At 43.8% G+C, this 18865-nt stretch overlaps 1 protein-coding gene across 1 annotated transcript in view; it reads left to right on the top strand.

Moving 5' to 3' along the window:
- Nucleotides 1-18865, top strand: part of itpr1b (inositol 1,4,5-trisphosphate receptor, type 1b) — a 167953-nt gene that overhangs the window by 96875 nt on the left and 52213 nt on the right. Inside the window, 5 exon segments of the mRNA XM_060910776.1 lie at nt 14468-14651; nt 14975-15225; nt 15658-15858; nt 18215-18325; nt 18563-18658. Coding sequence (XP_060766759.1) covers nt 14468-14651; nt 14975-15225; nt 15658-15858; nt 18215-18325; nt 18563-18658 — 843 coding nt within the window.

An 18865-nucleotide genomic window follows, 5' to 3' on the forward strand; every position in this document is an offset into this window, starting at 1 on the left:
TTGGTTTCCATGGTGATGTGACTCAGCACCCCCATGTCTGTCTCATCTGTCTGATGTGTGCTGACCTTAAACCCAGTTAATCAGGAGCAGGGATGGCTCTGGGGCCTCAGGCCTGCTAAGACCATCACCTGATTCCCCATCTTCCTCTGTAATCCAAGACAAACACTTGGGGTGTGTGTGTGTGTGACTAAACAATGTCAGTGTACACGTCATATTGCAGATCAAAAACACTCATTCTTCCTGGCTTGGTGTTTTGTTTTGTTTTTTGGCTGTGTGATTGTTTTCGAGGTAATCTGGCTTGGTAGCTGGGCTGAGCTGAGAGACGGCTCCTGTGGATGGAGAGGAGAGGGTGAAGATAGAGAGCGATCGAGAAAAAGGATGGAGGACAGAAAATGAAGGAACTATCATAAGGTTGTCAGTATTGAGCCAAAAAAAAAAAAAAAAAGGGAAGCGAGTTGGTCAACACAGAGAGAAGTGGGACAGGCCACAAATCCCTGCCAGCACCAAAACCCATGTTTGTATGCGATGCTGAAGTAGACAAACAGTCTTACAGTCTTAACGTGTCTGTGTCTGGGCTGGATTGGTTATTCTGTTTAAACTTTGGGACTTTCCCATTTCAGGAGGATGATGCAAGCCAGACACGTACTGATAGAACAAGAGAGTATTGTGTATTTTCTTTATCTACTCCTTCTCTGACACTACCACAACCTTTCAGTGTCTGTTCTGTGCTTGTACTAAAGTTCCTAAGCAAGACTCAACCGATTCCCCCTTAGCCATGTTTGCATTGGCAGTTTTTGAATAATGCAGCAAGAACTTTGACCTCATCTGTTTGTGGTTCTGATGTCAGTTCAAACCTGGATCTTGAACAGAGAGAGGATACTGAAACTGTTTTGAAATGAAGGGATGGATTTGCTTAAAGTTTTGCCTGAAACATCTGTAACACTGCAGGTGTCGGGGTCGGAAAAGGCCACTGGTTTGCAGCTGTAGGTGACCCTAGGCTTAGTATAGAAACTCTGAATTGTGTGTGTGTGTGTGTGTATATAGCGAAATTTTATAGTGCACACTGGCTCATCTTTGTCGTGGAAACCAAAGATCATACAGTGGCTATAAAAAGTCTCCACACCCCTGTTGAAATTGTAATTTAAAAAAAAAAAAACAGACATAAATCATGTCAGATGTATTCCCACCTTTATCATGATAGAGGAACAAACAAACTTCAAGTGAAAAACAAATAAACCTTTTCCAAGAATTAGAATAACCTGCTTGCACAAGTGTGCACGATGTTTTTAACGAGGCATGTGACTGTGCTCAGAATTGACCGACTCATGCTCACGACTAATCATCATGCATTGACCTGTCATCAAGGAAGTGATTCTGATTAACCCCAAGTAATCAACTGTTTTTTGAGATCTTGGTTTCATCTGACTGCTGAAGCCATGGTCTACAAAGATATTGATCCGAATAGGGTACAAATGCATTTCCAAAACATGAGCTGTACCATGGCCATCATCAACAAGTTCAGAAAATGGCATGATCAAGAATGCCCCTTTTCCACCAAATCAGTTCCAGGGCTGGTTTGGGGCCGGTGCTGGTTCACAACTCGTTCAACTTGCGAGCCAGCTGAGAACCAGTTTGCTTTTCCATCGCTCGCGGTGCTAAGGGAAGCCACGTCATTACGTCGCTGTATACATCAGTTACGTCGCTACGTTTGCATAAACCTTGGCGCGAATATCGAAGCAAAAACAACACGGAAGCAGCAGCAACAACAATAATAATAATGGATGACTTCATGTTTGTACAGCTGCGGCTTCTCGTCACTTAAAAATGGCGATCTTTTGCGGTCTTGTTATTGTTGTTGGTCTTAACAACTCCCCCCCCCCCCCCCCCCCCCTCCCCCCCCCCCCGCTGACGTAAGCGGTTCTTTCCTCTGGCCCAGCAGAGAGTTGGTGCTAGCCTGGAACCGGTTTTTCTGGCCCCAGAGCCAGTTCTTTGTCAGTGGAAACAGAAAACCCGGTTCCAAACTAAGTACTGGCCCCGAACCAGCCCTGGAACTGCTTTGGTGGAAAAGGGGCAGAACAGGATGTCCCTCCAAAATTAAAGGAAGGAAAATATGAAGACTTAACAAGGAGGCTGCCAAGAGACCTACAGCAACATTAAAGGAGCTGTAAGCAAGTCGTGGACACTTCTTCCTGCATGTGACAACAGTCTCTTGTATTCTTCAGTGTTTGGGTGATGGAGTAGAGTGGCTACATGGAAGCCCTTTCTCATGAGGAGGGGGGGGAGTCCAAGCCTGCCGAAACCATGTGGCAAAATGTGTTTTGGTCCAGTGAGAACAAGGGAGAACTTTTTCAGCATGATTCTAAAAGATTTATTTAGCGCTAAAATGAGACCGCTTATCACCCAAAGACCACCATACCCACAGTGAAGCATTTTGGTGGCAGCATTATGCTGTAGATCTGCTTCTCTTCACTTGGGACTGGGGCTCTAATCAAGATTTAGGGAATAATGGATAGCTCCAAATACCAATCGATTTTAACACAAAACACGCAAGGGTGGTTCTCCACTATAGTTGCAAATTGGGATATGGACCTTGAGCAAACTGATAAGTTCATAAGGCAGAATTCTGGTAGCCAATTTTGGAGTTTTATCAAAGTATCTTCTTATTGCTCGATATGGCAAAATTCAAGGTCAAAGGTCATGGTCATTTCAAGGTCAAGGTTGCCCTTGTCTCTGTCAGTACACAAACAGGTCTCTGAAATGCCTAATAAATCCATAATCTCTGACCAAAATCAAAATGTAATTGACCCCAATTACAAATCTGGGCCTTATTATAAATAATTCTATTTGAAAATATATATTTATCACAATAGAACAATAAATATATGTATTAAAAGGGTGCAGCGTTTGTGTACTGACAGCATGTTTGTGTACTGACATGTTCAAAAATAAGACAACGAAGTTGATTATTTGAGCAGAACAGGAATGGATTTAATTTTTGAACCTCAAAAATGGCAACAACATTAACCATGTGTTAACAAAATTAGGAACAAAACACATAAGAACCTAAGGCAACATTTCATGACACCAATTATAAAGTAGCCTAATTAACATTTCCTCACTTTTCTAAATTTGCCCGTGCTTTTGACATTTTAGTCAATCCAAACAATGTCCAAATTCATGACTACACCAGGCGCTGGATAAATGTCCCAATCACTACACCAAATCTGGGTGATTTTTTTACTAGTTGGGTCCATGTAGATGTAGGAATCATCATGTGCCTAGAGTTCTTGGAATTTCTGGTGACGGGGACACTCTCAGAAATTGACTAGGCCTAATCAGAAAACCTTTAAAGATATCCTGGTAGGATACATGTACTGTAGTAGGTATAGGCCTATATACTAGTAGGTTGACAAAAGGGATCGAAAGACATCAAACTGTCATCCTATCAAATTGGTCAATACACTAACACAATAGTCAGTACACAAACAGACCCCGGTGTTAGTGTATGGACAAATAGTTCATCATCTGGTCACCAGGGTGCAGATGTGTATATGATGCCTGTGCATTGTAGTCTAGTTGAAAGGTCTTCTAACTCACATTCATGGCACAAACATGTTTTCATGACAAAGCTGGGCCTACATCATTCTAGAAGTGTTAGTGTATTGACTGCTATTATAAATTCTGTTAAAAATTGCCATACAAACCTGAACAATGCTGGAAAACTACCACAATATGAAATTCAATGTTTCCCTCCCTTGAACTTGTGGGATTCCCACAATGCACTGCAGTCATCTCATTAGAATAGTTCTGTCCATTTTCCCCAGGTGTCTCTAGTTAGTACTGTTAGTGTACTGACTTAATTACTTGGGACACCAAAAATCAATTTCTTGGCGGGAACATTTCTGACTAGTATTGGAAATATTTTCAAAATGTGCTTTTCTTCATGCTGCCTGGACAATATTGATCATATTTAAATGGGTGACACAAAATAATAACACCAATAAATATTTTTCAGCAAGGGTTTATTTTCCTTCTGGGATGTATGAGACATGCATTTTGGACCCCCTTGGGTACTTGCAATGAAAAATTCTACCAACACTATTATACAGTGGGGCAAAAAAGTATTTAGTCAGTCACCAATTGTGCAAGTTCTCCCACTTAAAAAGATGAGAGAGGCCTGTAATTTTCATCATAGGTACACTTCAACTATGAGAGACAAAATGGGGGGAAAGAATCCAGGAAATCACATTGTAGGATTTTTAATGAATTAATTGGTAAATTCCTCGGTAAAATAAGTATTTGGCCACCTACAAACAAGCAAGATTTCTGGCTCTCACAGACCTGTAACTTCTTCTTTAAGAGGCTCCTCTCTCCTCCACTCGTTACCTGTATTAATGGCACCTGTTTGAACTCGTCATCAGTATAAAAGGCACCTGTCCACAACCTCAAACAGTCACACTCCAAACTCCACTATGGCCAAGACCAAAGAGCTGTCAAAGGACACCAGAAACAAAATTGTAGACCTGCACCCGGCTGGGAAGACTGAATCTACAATAGGTAAGCAGCTTGTTGTGAAGAAATCAGCTGTGGGAGCAATTATTAGAAAATGGAAGACATACAAGACCACTGATGATCTCCCTCGATCTGGGGCTCCACACAAGATCTCACCCCGTGGGGTCAAAATGATCATAAGATTGGTGAGCAAAAATCCCAGAACCACACGGGGGGACCTAGTGAATGACCTGCAGAGAGCTGGGACCAAAGTAACAAAGGCTACCATCAGTAACACACTACGCCGCCAGGGACTCAAATCCTGCAGTGCCAGACGTGTCCCCCTGCTTAAGCCAGTACATGTCCAGGCCCGTCTGAAGTTTGCTAGAGAGCATTTGGATGATCCAGAAGAGGATTGGGAGAATGTCATATGGTCAGATGAAACCAAAATAGAACTTTTTGGTAAAAACTCAACTTGTCGTGTTCGGAGGAGAAAGAATGCTGAGTTGTATCCAAGGAACACCATACCTACTGTGAAGCATGGGGGTGGAAACATCATGCTCTGGGGCTGTTTTTCTGCAAAGGGACCAGGACGACTGATCCGTGTAAAGGAAAGAATGAATGGGGCCATGTATCATGAGATTTTGAGTGAAAACCTCCTTCCATCAGCAAGGGCATTGAAGATGAAACGTGGCTGGGTCTTTCAGCATGACAATGATCCCAAACACACCGCCCGGGCAACGAAGGAGTGGCTTTATAAGAATAATTTCAAGGTCCTGGCCAGTCTCCAGATCTCAACCCCATAGAAAATCTTTGGAGGGAGTTGAAAGTCCGTGTTGCCCAGCGACAGCCCCAAAAACATCACTGCTCTAGAGGAGATCTGCATGGAGGAATAGGCCAAAATACCAGCAACAGTGTGTGAAAACCTTGTGAAGACTTACAGAAAACGTTTGACCTCTGTCATTGCCAACAAAGGGTATATAACAAAGTATTGAGATGAACTTTTGTTATTGACCAAATACTTATTTTCCACCATAATTTGCAAATAAATTCTTTAAAAATCAGACAATGTGATTTTCTGGATTTTTTTTTTTTCTCATTTTGTCTCTCATAGTTGAAGTATACCTATGATGAAAATTACAGGCCTCTCTCATCTTTTTAAGTGGGAGAACTTGCACAATTGGTGACTGACTAAATGCTTTTTTGCCCCACTGTATTTGAGTGGATAAAATTTAATATCAATTAATTTTTATAATCAATAGGAAGGCATATGAACACAGACACCCTGATTTTTATTTAAAGGCCTGGTCTCAGAATACTTGTTAAGTGAGGTGACACCAATTTGCAACTATAGTGTAGAACCACCCGCAAACCTCTGTGAGACAGCTGAAGATGAACAACGTTTCACCTTCCGCTACGATAACGCGGCCAAAGCACAAATCCATGACGACAAAGGAACGGCTTCAAAAGACGATTGGTGTTTTTGGACGAGCCGAGACAGAGCCCAAGTCTAAATCCGATGAAAACCCTGTGGAATGCTGTGCACAGGAGATCCCGTCACAATGTAATACATCTGGAGCATTTTTGTAAAGAAGAGTGGAATAAAATGACCAAATCAAGATGAGCCAAGTTGGAAGATTCTGAGCCAAAAAGATTGAATACAGTATTACAAGCAAAATGTGCTTTAACAAAGTATTAGTGAAGGGATGGGGACACCCTGAAGTATTATTGAAAATAATACTTATTTCATTTGAGGCAAAACAGAAGAGGCCTTCTAAAATCAGGCTTACTGATTGTTCTGGTTCTTTTAAACTCAAGTTCAAAACTGTCCAAAAGTCTCGTCTCATCTCATTATCTCTAGCCGCTTTATCCTTCTACAGGGTCGCAGGCAAGCTGGAGCCTATCCCAGCTGACTACGGGCGAAAGGCGGGGTACACCCTGGACAAGTCGCCAGGTCATCACAGGGCTGACACATACACAGACAACCATTCACACTCACATTCACACCTACGCTCAATTTAGAGTCACCAGTTAACCTAACCTGCATGTCTTTGGACTGTGGGGGAAACCGGAGCACCCGGAGGAAACCCACGCGGACACGGGGAGAACATGCAAACTCCGCACAGAAAGGCCCTCGCCGGCCCCGGGGCTCGAACCCAGGACCTTCTTGCTGTGAGGCGACAGCGCTAACCACTACACCACCGTGCCGCCCCACTGTCCAAAAGTCTCTGAGGTAAAAAGAACACTGCTGTTAAACACTGTTGGGATTAGGTTTATTGCAGCTCTATACAGATTTGTGCTTTTATTTAAACCTGCTAATTAACTGATTTTTGATTTACTACAGAAAAAACTGAAGTGTTAAACATCACCAGTGCTGCAAGTTAAAAACCCAGACTGAAATCTTTTCATCTTCAAAACGTGTCTCAACCGGTCGCTAAATGAACTGAGTTTCTAGTTCAGATTCATTTTCCTCAAACTTGAGGGATGACGGGATGACCTTGTCACTCAAATTATTTGTCCTCCCCCTTTTGCTGTTTTTGATCATTTTTGGCTGAAAATTTTCAGTTGCATCCCAAATAAATATCACTGTTCCATTTCCATTCATCCATTCTTTATACCGCTGATCTGTCAGGGTCATGGGTGAGCTCGAGTCAATCCCAGCTGACTTCAGGCAAGAGGTGGGGTTCACCGTCGCCAGTCTAGCTCAAGGCTAACGCAGAGACGAACAATCATTCACACTCGCGTTCATACCGATTAGCTCTTTAGAGTAGACAGTTGACCGAATCCACATGTCTTTGGACTGTGGGAGAAAACCGGCACATCCGGAGGAACCCCACTCAGGCACGTGGAGAGCGTACAAGAATAGACCACAGTTGACTGTGAGGTTTGAACCCAGAACCTTCTTTCTGCGACACTGCAAATGAATCACCGTGCCACCCGATGTTACACATGTACTTGTCTCATGTTAGCAATCAAACGTATATTTATTGGTTTTATTTCATATGAATGACCAAAACTCAACTCGTATTAATTCAAAACATTCTTTATTTACCGTGACAAGAAGCAAACCATGCCAGATGTCAGCTGGCTCATCTCTTTTAATTTTTTGGGAAGTCAAAGGGTGAATTTCTGAGCGATAGTTTGTTGCAGTGTATTCCGATGTTAAATTGAGGAGCTCCTTAACAAAATGCGTGCAGGTTGGCAAGATTCATCATATAATATAGTCGTGAGGTGACGACAGTGTTGATGTTTAAGTCCTGCCGGTTCCAATCATAAACCAGTGCCAGACACCTATGGAACTGGATCCTTTGGGACTGCACCTGTGGTGCTTGATTCAGGCAAAAGTCCTGATCTTTTATTGACTGAAAATATAACCATTTACAAAATAAACTTCAGAAACTACAATCATACAGTGCCGAGGTTTAACCTGAATTGGGTGATGGAGTTTTGCTTAAGAGGGACTGAATTTGTACTCCACGCAGCCAAAAGTCAGATATTTTAGTGTGAAAGCCTGTTTAAGAATGAAACCTGTAGTAAATGCGAACACATTGCAGGTTTGTTCACAAATCAGACAGGATATGGTCAGCGGTGACTAAAATTAGCAAGACTGAAAGGGAAAGAATGAGGAAGGGAGGGGTGGGGGTGTTGGAGAAGTTGTGAGAGAGCTGGTTTTTGGATGACCCATGACGGAAGCATTCGCCCACTCTGTCCTGGCAGCTCGAGAGTGGGCTGCAAAACCACAGGCATCTCATCTGATACACACACACACACATTTTATCCTGTGTCCCACAGTCTCTTTGGTTGCCTATACGTCACCTCTGTTTGTACATCAAATGCTAGATTGTAGGTGAGGAAATGATGTCTCCCATGCACCACAAAACCATCCTCACAGAGAAAAGGGCACACAGAGAGAGTGGATATGCACTACGGTAAATGCACGTAGGCAAATCACCAAAAAAGGAAGTGCCATCTTCCTGTTAGTTGTCGCTTTATTTGCTGGCGTCCCTCCCCAGGGCTATGAAAAGCCAGGTTTAGTCACTGTCTGCAATTTGCGCAAAGGTCAAAAGCCGTACTCCCACTGGCTGGTGAGGAGATCATTGTAGATAGTGTTGGGCAGGCGTTCAGATGGATCATTTTACAACAATCCAGACCAGGGTTTGTTTCAAAAAGTCTTCACGCACCCCATGATGAGCACAATACAGATTATCACACGAGTAGAAATCCAACAGCTAGACATGTACCTATTTATTTCTCTATCCATCTGTGTGTTTTTTATTGATGTATTTATTTATTTGAGCTGTTAAGCTTTTTTCTAGCCAAAGAACACAAAACCCAAACCTCTTTGCTTGCAGCATGTTGACATGTTGGCCTGGAGGTTCCTAAGAAAAGTATAAATAGAACAGAATTTTATTACAGAGCAGCTGGGAAGTCGCGTGTGTGTGGAGCCAAGAGTCGTCTCCTCAGTGTTGCAGTCAGGGTCTTGGTGTGTATCTATGCGTTGACTTATTGGGTTCTTTTGCGATTCTCATTTGTGGTCTTGGGTTCTTGGTCAGTAATGGTAAACATTTAAAGCAAACAGGGCAGCTAGTGAGGCAAAAAAAAAAAAAATCAATGAAGTTTAACTTCAATTCTAACAACCTAAAATGTCAGCACCTTCCTATAAGGTGCACGCTGCCCAATGCGTGAGTGCGTGTTTGTATTATGTAATTTTGAGCTTCGTGTCACGACGTGGAGAGGAGGACATGAGCCCCGGGGTGAAAGACTCCTCTTCCTCGTCAGCAGCCGAGCCGCTTTTCACAGAGGTTTCAGGTCACTGGCTGCACCTGTTCCTGCCATCCACACACACACACACACACACAGACACACCCCCGTGCGCGTGCACACATTCCATTAAACATTAGCTCCTGACCTACATAACTTCTCCAGAAACAGACATCAGACAACAGGCATCAGCTTGCATGCACGTGTGTCTCATGGTCATTAACAAGCAAGTGCATGCACACACAGTAATCCTCTCGTGTGGACTCTAGACATACTCAAAAGTGTGTGTGGCTATTACCTGGTTTTATCAGTCCTTCCCTCCTTCTTTTTTTTTTTTATACTTCTTAGTGAAAGGGAACAGGTGTGAGGGCTGAGATTCAACTGGCAAGAGATAGTTTGTGTGTCAGGGGGGAATAACTGAGAGAAACTCCTTCCATCCAACTGCAGCTTATTTACTCCCATGATATCGAGTTGAGGATTTTGCTCGTCAAAATTTCACTCTTTAGTTGCCAGTGCTTGTAACGCATGGAGCAGCCTCTCTCTCTCTGAATTAGTCCGTGTTAAGCCTGTGGAGCTTCTCTACTATCAACGCTGCCTCCAGTGCTCACTGTGCATGCATTTGTCCTAGAGACGGAACCAAATTCAAATACGTAATCCTGACTATACAGAAAACATGTTCTTAGCAGATACAAATTCACTTTTCCCCCCAAGAAGTCAAGTCAAGTTTATTTGTATAGCGCTTTTAACAATAGACATTGTCGCAAAGCAGCTTTACAGAATTTGAACGACTTAAAACATGAGCTAATTTTATCCCTAATCTATCCCCAATGAGCAAGAAAGCTCGTCAGAAAGGTTTATAGCTCTTCGAGACTCGAGGTGTGCATCAGGGCTGTAATCTTAACATCAGTTACTGACCTCACGAATGTTCTTGTGGCCGAATGAGCACAAATCCACACACCCAAAACCTTGTGGAAAGCCTTCCTGAAATCTGGAATGGGATGTTCCAATAACACATGGGTATGATGGTGAGGTGTCCACAGACATTAATGTATCTTGGGCAGCTCCAAGAAAAAATAAGTGCGCAAGGCCCACACACTTTTTTTTTTTAATCATAGAGACCAGACATGAATGGGAGTGATGTTGCTCAGGTCGAGGAACTGGAAGAGCCTGTAAGAGTTCACACACCATGCTGATATTTTGACCTCAGAGTTATTTTTTCCCCTGCAGTGTTTTCTGGTGTTTCTTGGGGCAAAGATGTAGGGATCGTATTTAATTAAAAAAAATCTTCTGGTTTAGGATCTGCTCGTTTATAATAATCTCCAAAAGCACAGTGTTGAATATCAGGCCCCCTCTTTAAAGCGCACAATGCATTGCAGGATATTGGAAACACCAGCAGACATGGTGTGTGAGAGAGAGGTGTGTACGTGTGGTGGTTTGACAGTGTGAATGTGTGAGGGGGCGTTGATCTGTCCCGTCTCGAATCTGAATATCAGCGTGCTGCATCGAGGTGACAGGTTTATTATTCAGACTGCAGTTACGGTGCGAAGGACCTGCCGTGCACCCGCCCACTCTCTCAGCTTCCCTTGCAATGGCTCGTTCCCGTGGTTACAGGGCTGATGGAGTGACGGCCGTTAGCTCGGAGCTGGCAGGATCGTGGCGAGCGAGCCAAGCACCTATAAGCGGGTCTTATGCAACATCCCCTTGTTGATGCTGTGTGTGTGTGAGAGTGAGCGAGCGTGTGCATGTATGGGGAGTGGGTTGCGAACGGAAGCCTGACCTGCTTCTCTGTTCACGTAGGCGGTTGTTTAATGACACCACCCACACAGCTCCTCCTGCTGGTGCACTTCCTGTGGTGTCCAGCTGCCCTGCTCCTGGAATACTTCATTAAAAACAGCAAACTGTGACGTGAATGAGAGCTTGCTTGAACCAGCTGCATGACCGTCCGTCATTCATGATCAGCATTTCGCTGTGTTCATAAGCCGACTCGGTGATTAAATGCACAGGATTAGATGGACATCGTTTCGGACAGGTGGTGACCGAGGGCAGATTCTGAGAAACTCCACCTAAACCTCTTTGAGAGGATGAGCGCAAGAATTTCTTTGAACTTGTGAAAACTTGCATGAGGGTGCATTTCCTGCCCTGAGTTCATCCCCCCCCCGCCTAATATATGTGGTATATCTGAATGACCACAATGACTGCTTGCATCAGGGATCAACTATTTAGTGATTATTTTTATTAAACAGAACTCTTCCCACAATACGCCTTAAAACCTTCTGGTATGCTGGCCATCATCTGAGGGTTTTTTTTCCTGATTACACATGCACATGTGTAATAAGAAACACCCTTTTTTGTGAATTTAAGCAACAGTTGTGGTTGACAATAACTGCAGCTGTGTGTGTGTGTGTGTGTGTGTGTGTGTGTGTGTGTGTGTGTGTATGTGTGTGAGAGAGAGAGAGAGAGAGAGAGAGGGCGAGGAACTCAGGAGGTGGTGGTGATCCCTCCCCTTAACCAGAATGTTCTGTGGGTCTGACGCTGAGTCGGAAGTGGATGTTTCAGGGTTGAGGGTCGGGAGGCGGATCAAGTTATTCTCCACAGGTTTCTGGGTTATTCCAGGGCTTTCAGGAGGATGCAGTGGAATGTAGCTCGTAATATGATAAATGATGCTAAACGCATACAGATGGAGTGAGTTTGTCTCATTACATAAAGCACTATAATAACGATAATACAAGTATTGACCTGAGCGCTTTCCAGTAATCAGCTTTAGTGTCTACTATTTAGTGTCCACTCCTGATTGAGTCCGTGCTCTGTGACCAGTTACAGGAAATGGTTTTCTTATAAAGATTTGCGATCTGAAAGCCTTCGTCCTGTAGGGGTAAAAGTTGACACCAATCCCTCAGTCCTGACTCAGGTAACCCGAATTCACCGGTTGTGTTGCAATTCAGGGAATGAAAAGATTAACTGCATTTATTGGCAAACTAACTGACCCATGAGATGAATTTTTCGTCACCGTAAACCATAATGAGTCAACCTGATACATATAGAGACTCGCACAGCATGTAAGCAGCATGAGAAAGGTTGCGTATATCGCAGACCCTACAGAGTAGTCAAGTTGTCAGCGCATTAGCTCTTCTTCCACCAGCTGCTCCACGATGGCACTCAGATTCTTATTCGCCTGGACTGATTCTGACGAAACAGGAACTGCTGTTTGCCATGGACTTTTTTTTTTTTTTAATTTGTTTTTCCCCTTTTTTGCCCTCCTTTTTTTTTATGTCCTGTTTTTCCTGAGTTGTTGTCATATGCCGGTCAGGTGCTGCCGTGTCGACAACATCGGCTGATTCCGGAGGGTTGTTTACACATGCAGTCATGAGTCCTTCGCATTCACGCTTGCTAATGTTATAAACTGGTTTTGTCTTATGCAACCTGTGTTGATCCACCCAGTCACGTCAATCTGATGAGATCTCTGATTTCATGGGCTTGCTGAATTAATGTGGTCACCCCCCACCCCCCCCCCCCACCCCAAAAAAAAAAGGCTTATCTGTATAAAACTGAAGAACTGGTCATATTTGTTTTCTTGAAAAATGGTGTCTGTTCATTATTCATTAGGTGTGTGGAATGATAAACTTTTGTAGTCATCCTCCTTCAAGTCTTTAAATCAATGTACATGTTCCTCTGTGTGTGTGTGTGTGTGTGTGTGTGTGAGACAGAGAGAGAGAGAGAGAGAGAGAGAGAGACGAAGTGTGCGTTCTTGAGTCTCCTGAGCGTGAGTGACTTTAACCTGGATAGAAGGCCGCTTATGTAACAAGCTTTCAAAACTGCCCCAGAAGCCGGCTGATAACTTTCCCTCCCTCCCTCTTCTCTCCCTTTAGCTCCAACATGCCACACACTCGTTTCGTGCCTGTTTGGCTTGTGAAAGTAGGGCAGGATTTTCCTACGCTTCTTTTTTTTTCTTTCTCTCTTTTTTTTTTTTTTCTTCCCCCCCGGCCCAGAGCACAAGCAAGCGATTCCCCCCCCCCCCCCCCCACGCACTCTGTTCCCTCAGCTGAGTTAAGTGCTTATGTAAGGAGAGATTGTTGAGGAGGGGGAACAAAAGTAAAAAAGGAGGAAAGTAGGACAGGATATACCAGAGAAGAAAAAAAAAACTACTACATATTCCTCCAACCTGAGCCATCGCACCCCATTTTCTGTGTTCTACACATTCAGTTCCGTCACAAAGAGGAAGATCGAAATGCATCATTTATTATTGGTCGATATATGTGTGTGTGTGTATATGTATTTTTTTTTTCCCAGATGCATTACTGGAAATGAACAGGAACCACCGTTTCACTGCTGGGAGAAAAATAGTCTTGTGTGTGTGTGTGTGTGTGTGTGTGTGTGTGTGTGTGTGTGTCGTCACAAACTACCAAAAGGCAGATGGTGATAAATCAGGTGAGCTGAGGGAGGCACTCCAGGTTATTTCCGTGTGTGTGTTAGAGAGAATGTGTGTGTGCTCGCTTGTGTGCACGTTATGTAACTCCGGTGGTGTGAGCTAGGCAGGCAGTAAACAGGGCTGAGGGAGGGACGTGAGAACGGAACCCAGGAGCATGGCTGCACTGTGCCACGCTTCATGAGGTCTTTAAAGGGATAGGCCTTCAAATTCCAAACGAGGCACACTCAGTGACCGAATTATAGTGTCCTTTTTTTCTGAGCTCCGAGTGAAACCTGGGTAACTGTAGTTGTCGAGAATTCCCGTGCTGAGAGCTGCTGCCGTGCATAGTTTGCATCCATGGCTTTTCCTGCTTTCCGGAGTCACCTGACGGAAAAACTGAGTCAGGCACGTTAAACCAGAGTGGTTCTCCAGCACGGGTATTGACCTCTTCTCCTTCTTCGTCTGCAGGAAACGTGTTTTCTCTCAAAATGTCAAAGCAAAAAAACATTTGCAACTTGAGGTCAGTTTGAAGCGTTCTAAAGGAGTCAAAGTACGTTTAGCGATAAAGAACGAAATTGCTCATCAGAATTTTCCAGAGACCGGTATTTCATTAATATTCTCTGCCTCGTGATCATTTCCTGCAGTCCACTTTAAAAATAACCGTATCCTGATATTAAAAAAAAGTCCATATTCGCCTCCAAACTACTTGTTTCAAAATCGCTACTCGAATAAAGTTTCTAGCAGCGTTTGTTTGCTAGCAGAGCACTCCTTCCTTCAAGTGTTCTTTCTTTCTGTCCCTTTTTCCTCCAGAGATCGTTCTTTATTAGGTTGACGAGGGACAACAAGTCGGAGAAGTTCTTCAAGGTGTTTTATGAGCGGATGAAGCTGGCCCAGCAGGAGATCAAAGCCACCGTGACCGTCAACACCAGCGACTTGGGCAGCAAGCGTAAAGACGAGGACGCAAACGACAAGGAGGCACCGACCAAAAAGAAAGGTCAGGGCCTGCACAGAGCATACGCTGTCTACCCCAAAACAAACTCATCAAGCGGAGAGGAAGGGAGGGAGTGGGAATGTCCAGGAATTGAAAGGGCTCACAGGCTGTCGTGTAGCGTTGTGCAAAATGTTTTTAAATGGAAGGGCGTTGTGAAACAAATGTAAGAGTTTGAAACTGGCTTTCTTTGATTTTTAATTAATTCCCACTCTCCTAGACAGAAAGTACATCAGAGAAGGTCACTTTATTCTCCATGACACTGACAGTACGTTGAAATACTTGAGCAAAAACAAACACCTTTATCTCTCCCGTCTCCCCTCCTCCAGTAAAGGATGTTGCCGTGGTCACAGAAGAGGTGCGCGAGCAGCTCCTGGAAGCTTCCACAGCCACAAAGAAGGCTTTCACTGCGTACCGACGGGAGGTGGACTCGGACGAGCATCTGGGTGGGGGTGAAGTCCCGACCAGCTCAGGGGAGAAGAACCAAGACGAGAACGAGATGAGCGTCACCATCACCATCATGCAGCCCATCCTGCGTCTGATGCAGCTGCTCTGCGAAAACCACAACCGCGAGCTCCAGGTCAGCCTCAGGCCTAATTTCTGTCCTGCCCCAAACCTGTGCAAACTGGAGATCATCCAGATGGCATGATGATGAACACAGACCAAAAGAGGTGTGACGAAGAAGAAGGAAAAACCCTCGGGCCAGAATCAGCGAGTGTCAGAACTCGGTTTCATTATTTTATAGTCTGAGGACATGTTTTGAAAGTTAATTTATCATTCATGAAGTAAACCCAAATATGGAACATTTGTTTATGTTCTAATGCCCATTACAGACACAAACTCGAGTCTCTGTGGGTGTTCTTCCTGAAGCCCATGCCTTCTAATGTATGAGAACCAGCACACATCCTTTATATCCTGTTGACACATTTTCCACTGAGCTGTGTATCTCTCTCTCTCTCTCTCTCTCTCTCTCTCTCTCTCTCTCTCTCTCTCTCTCTCTCTCTCTCTCCAGAACTTCCTGCGCTGTCAGAACAACAAGAACAATTATAACCTGGTGTGTGAGACACTGCAGTTCCTTGACTGCATCTGTGGCAGCACCACAGGAGGCCTGGGTCTGCTGGGGCTCTACATTAATGAGAAGAACGTGGCTCTCATCAACCAAACTGTGGAGAGCCTCACTGAGTACTGCCAGGGTCCCTGCCATGAGAACCAGGTGGGCATCTGAGCACATGTGCACGGTCACACTTGCGTTCAGTATGCGTGTGAATGCTGACACATCCTGCCACAAGCCGCCTTTTGTACATAGACATAAACGCATATAAAAATGTGCATGAAAAGGCAGCAATTGCATGAAGAACCCAAGTTTCCTACATGTAGAGTTTGACGAAGGAGAGTAGATCTGACTCGACTGCAGCATAATGGTACACGTTATTTCCAATCTCTGGTTTTCTATGGGGTCGAAAGCTTCTAAAGGGGTGTTCACACGGCACATATTTGCATCAATGCTGCACCGATGTATTTTGTTGCGATATATCTTACACCGGTGTAAATTTTGTGGAGCATTCACACGTCACAAACCTGCTTACTAGAGAGAAGCGTGTTAGCACCGGTGCAGCCCCACTTGCGTTCACACGGCAGTTTTTGCGACCGTGCTATACGATAGTAATAATGCGGAGATGAAATATGCACATGCGTGAAAATGTACTTCCATTTCCCGGTTGTCATGGCATCACCAAGCGCCGGGAAAACAACGTGGATGAAGACACCAGTGTTGCCAGATACTGCTGACGTTTTCCAGCCCAAAATATGTTCAAACCGCCAAAATGCACTTAAAACCAGGGCTTTGAACCAGAATTTTTTTCCTATTGGTTCGTTCCAAACAGAAACGGAATTTTAACGTTTCCAGTTTTGGGTTCCACCATTAAATAGACGTTCCTGAACCGGTTAGAACAAAAAAATTTCGTTCCCGGAACGGTTAATTACGTTCCCTGTCAGCTGTTTAACAAATGGCTATAAAATTGTCTCTGTCTCATCCAGCTTAAGCCAAATGTAGGCTAATTCTATTACAACCTTCATTAAATAAGACAAGAAATAATTCAAAACAATTATTATTTCAAATGCTGGCGATTTGGATTCTCAGTATGTCTTCCCATCTACACAAACAGAAAAAGTGCCAAAAATGAAAGAGAATTCGTTTAGTGTGTTACCAAAGGCTAGTCAGGCCCTATGCATTGATAGGCTAACAGAGGTTAACGTCATTTAATGTTCGCGAGCCTCTCATTAACGTGGACAAATATATTGATATCGTGTTTGAAATTGACGTTTTTGAATAACGATAGACTGCAGTATTTACCTCTTATTTAAGATGTGGAGACGTGATAGTAGTCCACCCTCCCGCTCTCTCCATTCAGTCAGCGAACGTCACACAGGAAGTGAACCCCAGTGGGTCATAGAAACTTGCGCAGGAGAAGAATGACTTTTTTTATTTGTAGGCTACGGAAACTTTGAGGAGTGAAATAAAAACCGGTATTAACCGGTTACCATTATTTTTAATAAGCGTTTCTGTTCCGGAACATAAAAAATAATAAAGTTTCTGGTTTCGTTTCTGTTCCATATGAAATAGAAAAAGTTCCCGGTTTTCGTTTTCGTTCCTTGAACTGGTTCAAAGCCCTGCTTAAAACCGCCCAATCTGGCAACACTGGAAGACACGCAGTTCTGTTGTTGTTGATATACGCCATTTTGGAAGCGCAAAATACCAGGATGCAAATTATGCAATGCCTGTATGTAATCAACTCTCCTCACACGTAGCGAGTCTACCCCTGTAGCGTTCAGACGTCCCATTTTATATCGGTGCTGCCCCGCAAACTAGCATTAGAGTAAATTTCTTAAACCACCTCCCGAGCAGGGTTAGATTTGCACCGGTTTAAGCAGCTTTCAGGGGCGACACCGGTATAACTTTGTACCGTGTGAACGCTCTACTGGGGCAGCCCCGGTGCTACACCGGAGTAAAATTTGCCATGTGAACACCCCTTAATTGCATAATGGCAGTGGCGCTTTGTTCCTTCCTTATGATGTCATTCCTATTTTCTTCAGAACAGAATAATCGGGGGCGTCGTGGCTCAGGTGGATAAGGCGCCATACCATAAATCCGGGGACCCGGGTTCGATTCCGGCCCGAGGTCATTTCCCGATCCCTCCCCATCTCTCTCTCCCGCTCATTTCCTGTCTCTACACTGTCCTATCCAATAAAGGTGCAAAAAGCCCCCAAAAAATCTTTTAAAAAAAAAAAGAACAGCATAATCACCTGATGGATCAAGCTTTTCAGATTGCACTCTCATTAAAGGAACGCTTTGACTAATCTATACGCAAGTGTATGGCTGTGTGTGTATGGGGGGGGGTTGTGCCTGTTCGTGCATTTGTAAATTTCCGGATTTTTTGGAGGTTGGTGGATTGGTGCAATTAGATTAGTTGAAATTTCTCTTTATTGCTTTTTCTGTGAATTTGTACATGAATCGAATCGAAACGAGCGACAGACTCGACCTACGCCAACTTTCTACTGTGTCTTTTCAGAACTGCATCGCCACTCATGAGTGCAATGGCATTGACATAATCATTGCACTCATTTTAAATGACATAAACCCTTTGGGCAAGAAGAGGATGGACCTTGTGCTCGAGCTGAAGGTGTGAATACCCCTACACACATGCAAGTAGCATATGATATACTGACTTTGGTGTTTAGTACAAGTTGTAAGCATGTACTTGTGTCATTTTGAACATGGCCGTAGAAGCTATTTGCTGCAATTGTAGCTTGAATCCAGTTGTCTCAGATCAAGTTTGTATCCTGTCCAAGCTTGCCAGAATGGAAAAGAAGGTTTGACAGAATTCTTAGACTTCTATCTGTCTGTCTCTGTTGAGCAGAATAACGCTTCCAAGCTCCTTCTGGCCATCATGGAGAGCCGTCATGACAGTGAGAACGCAGAGCGGATCTTGTACAACATGAGACCTAAAGAACTGGTGAGTGATTGAGGATGTACGACTGAAAGGACTGCAAACATTTTTCAGCGGATGCATAATAACAGTCAGCCTCAGTCTTTTAGTCAAGTTTTGTGTAAATGTAAAATTAAACCAAACTAAACCTCGCCCAAAACCAAACTTAAAAAAAAAAAAAAAGAAAGCCAGGTTTTACAAATGTTTCATCAATATTGATTTCCTTTATATTTG

This window comes from Neoarius graeffei, chromosome 26 (assembly GCF_027579695.1).
Source record: "Neoarius graeffei isolate fNeoGra1 chromosome 26, fNeoGra1.pri, whole genome shotgun sequence".
Lineage (NCBI taxonomy): Eukaryota > Metazoa > Chordata > Actinopteri > Siluriformes > Ariidae > Neoarius > Neoarius graeffei.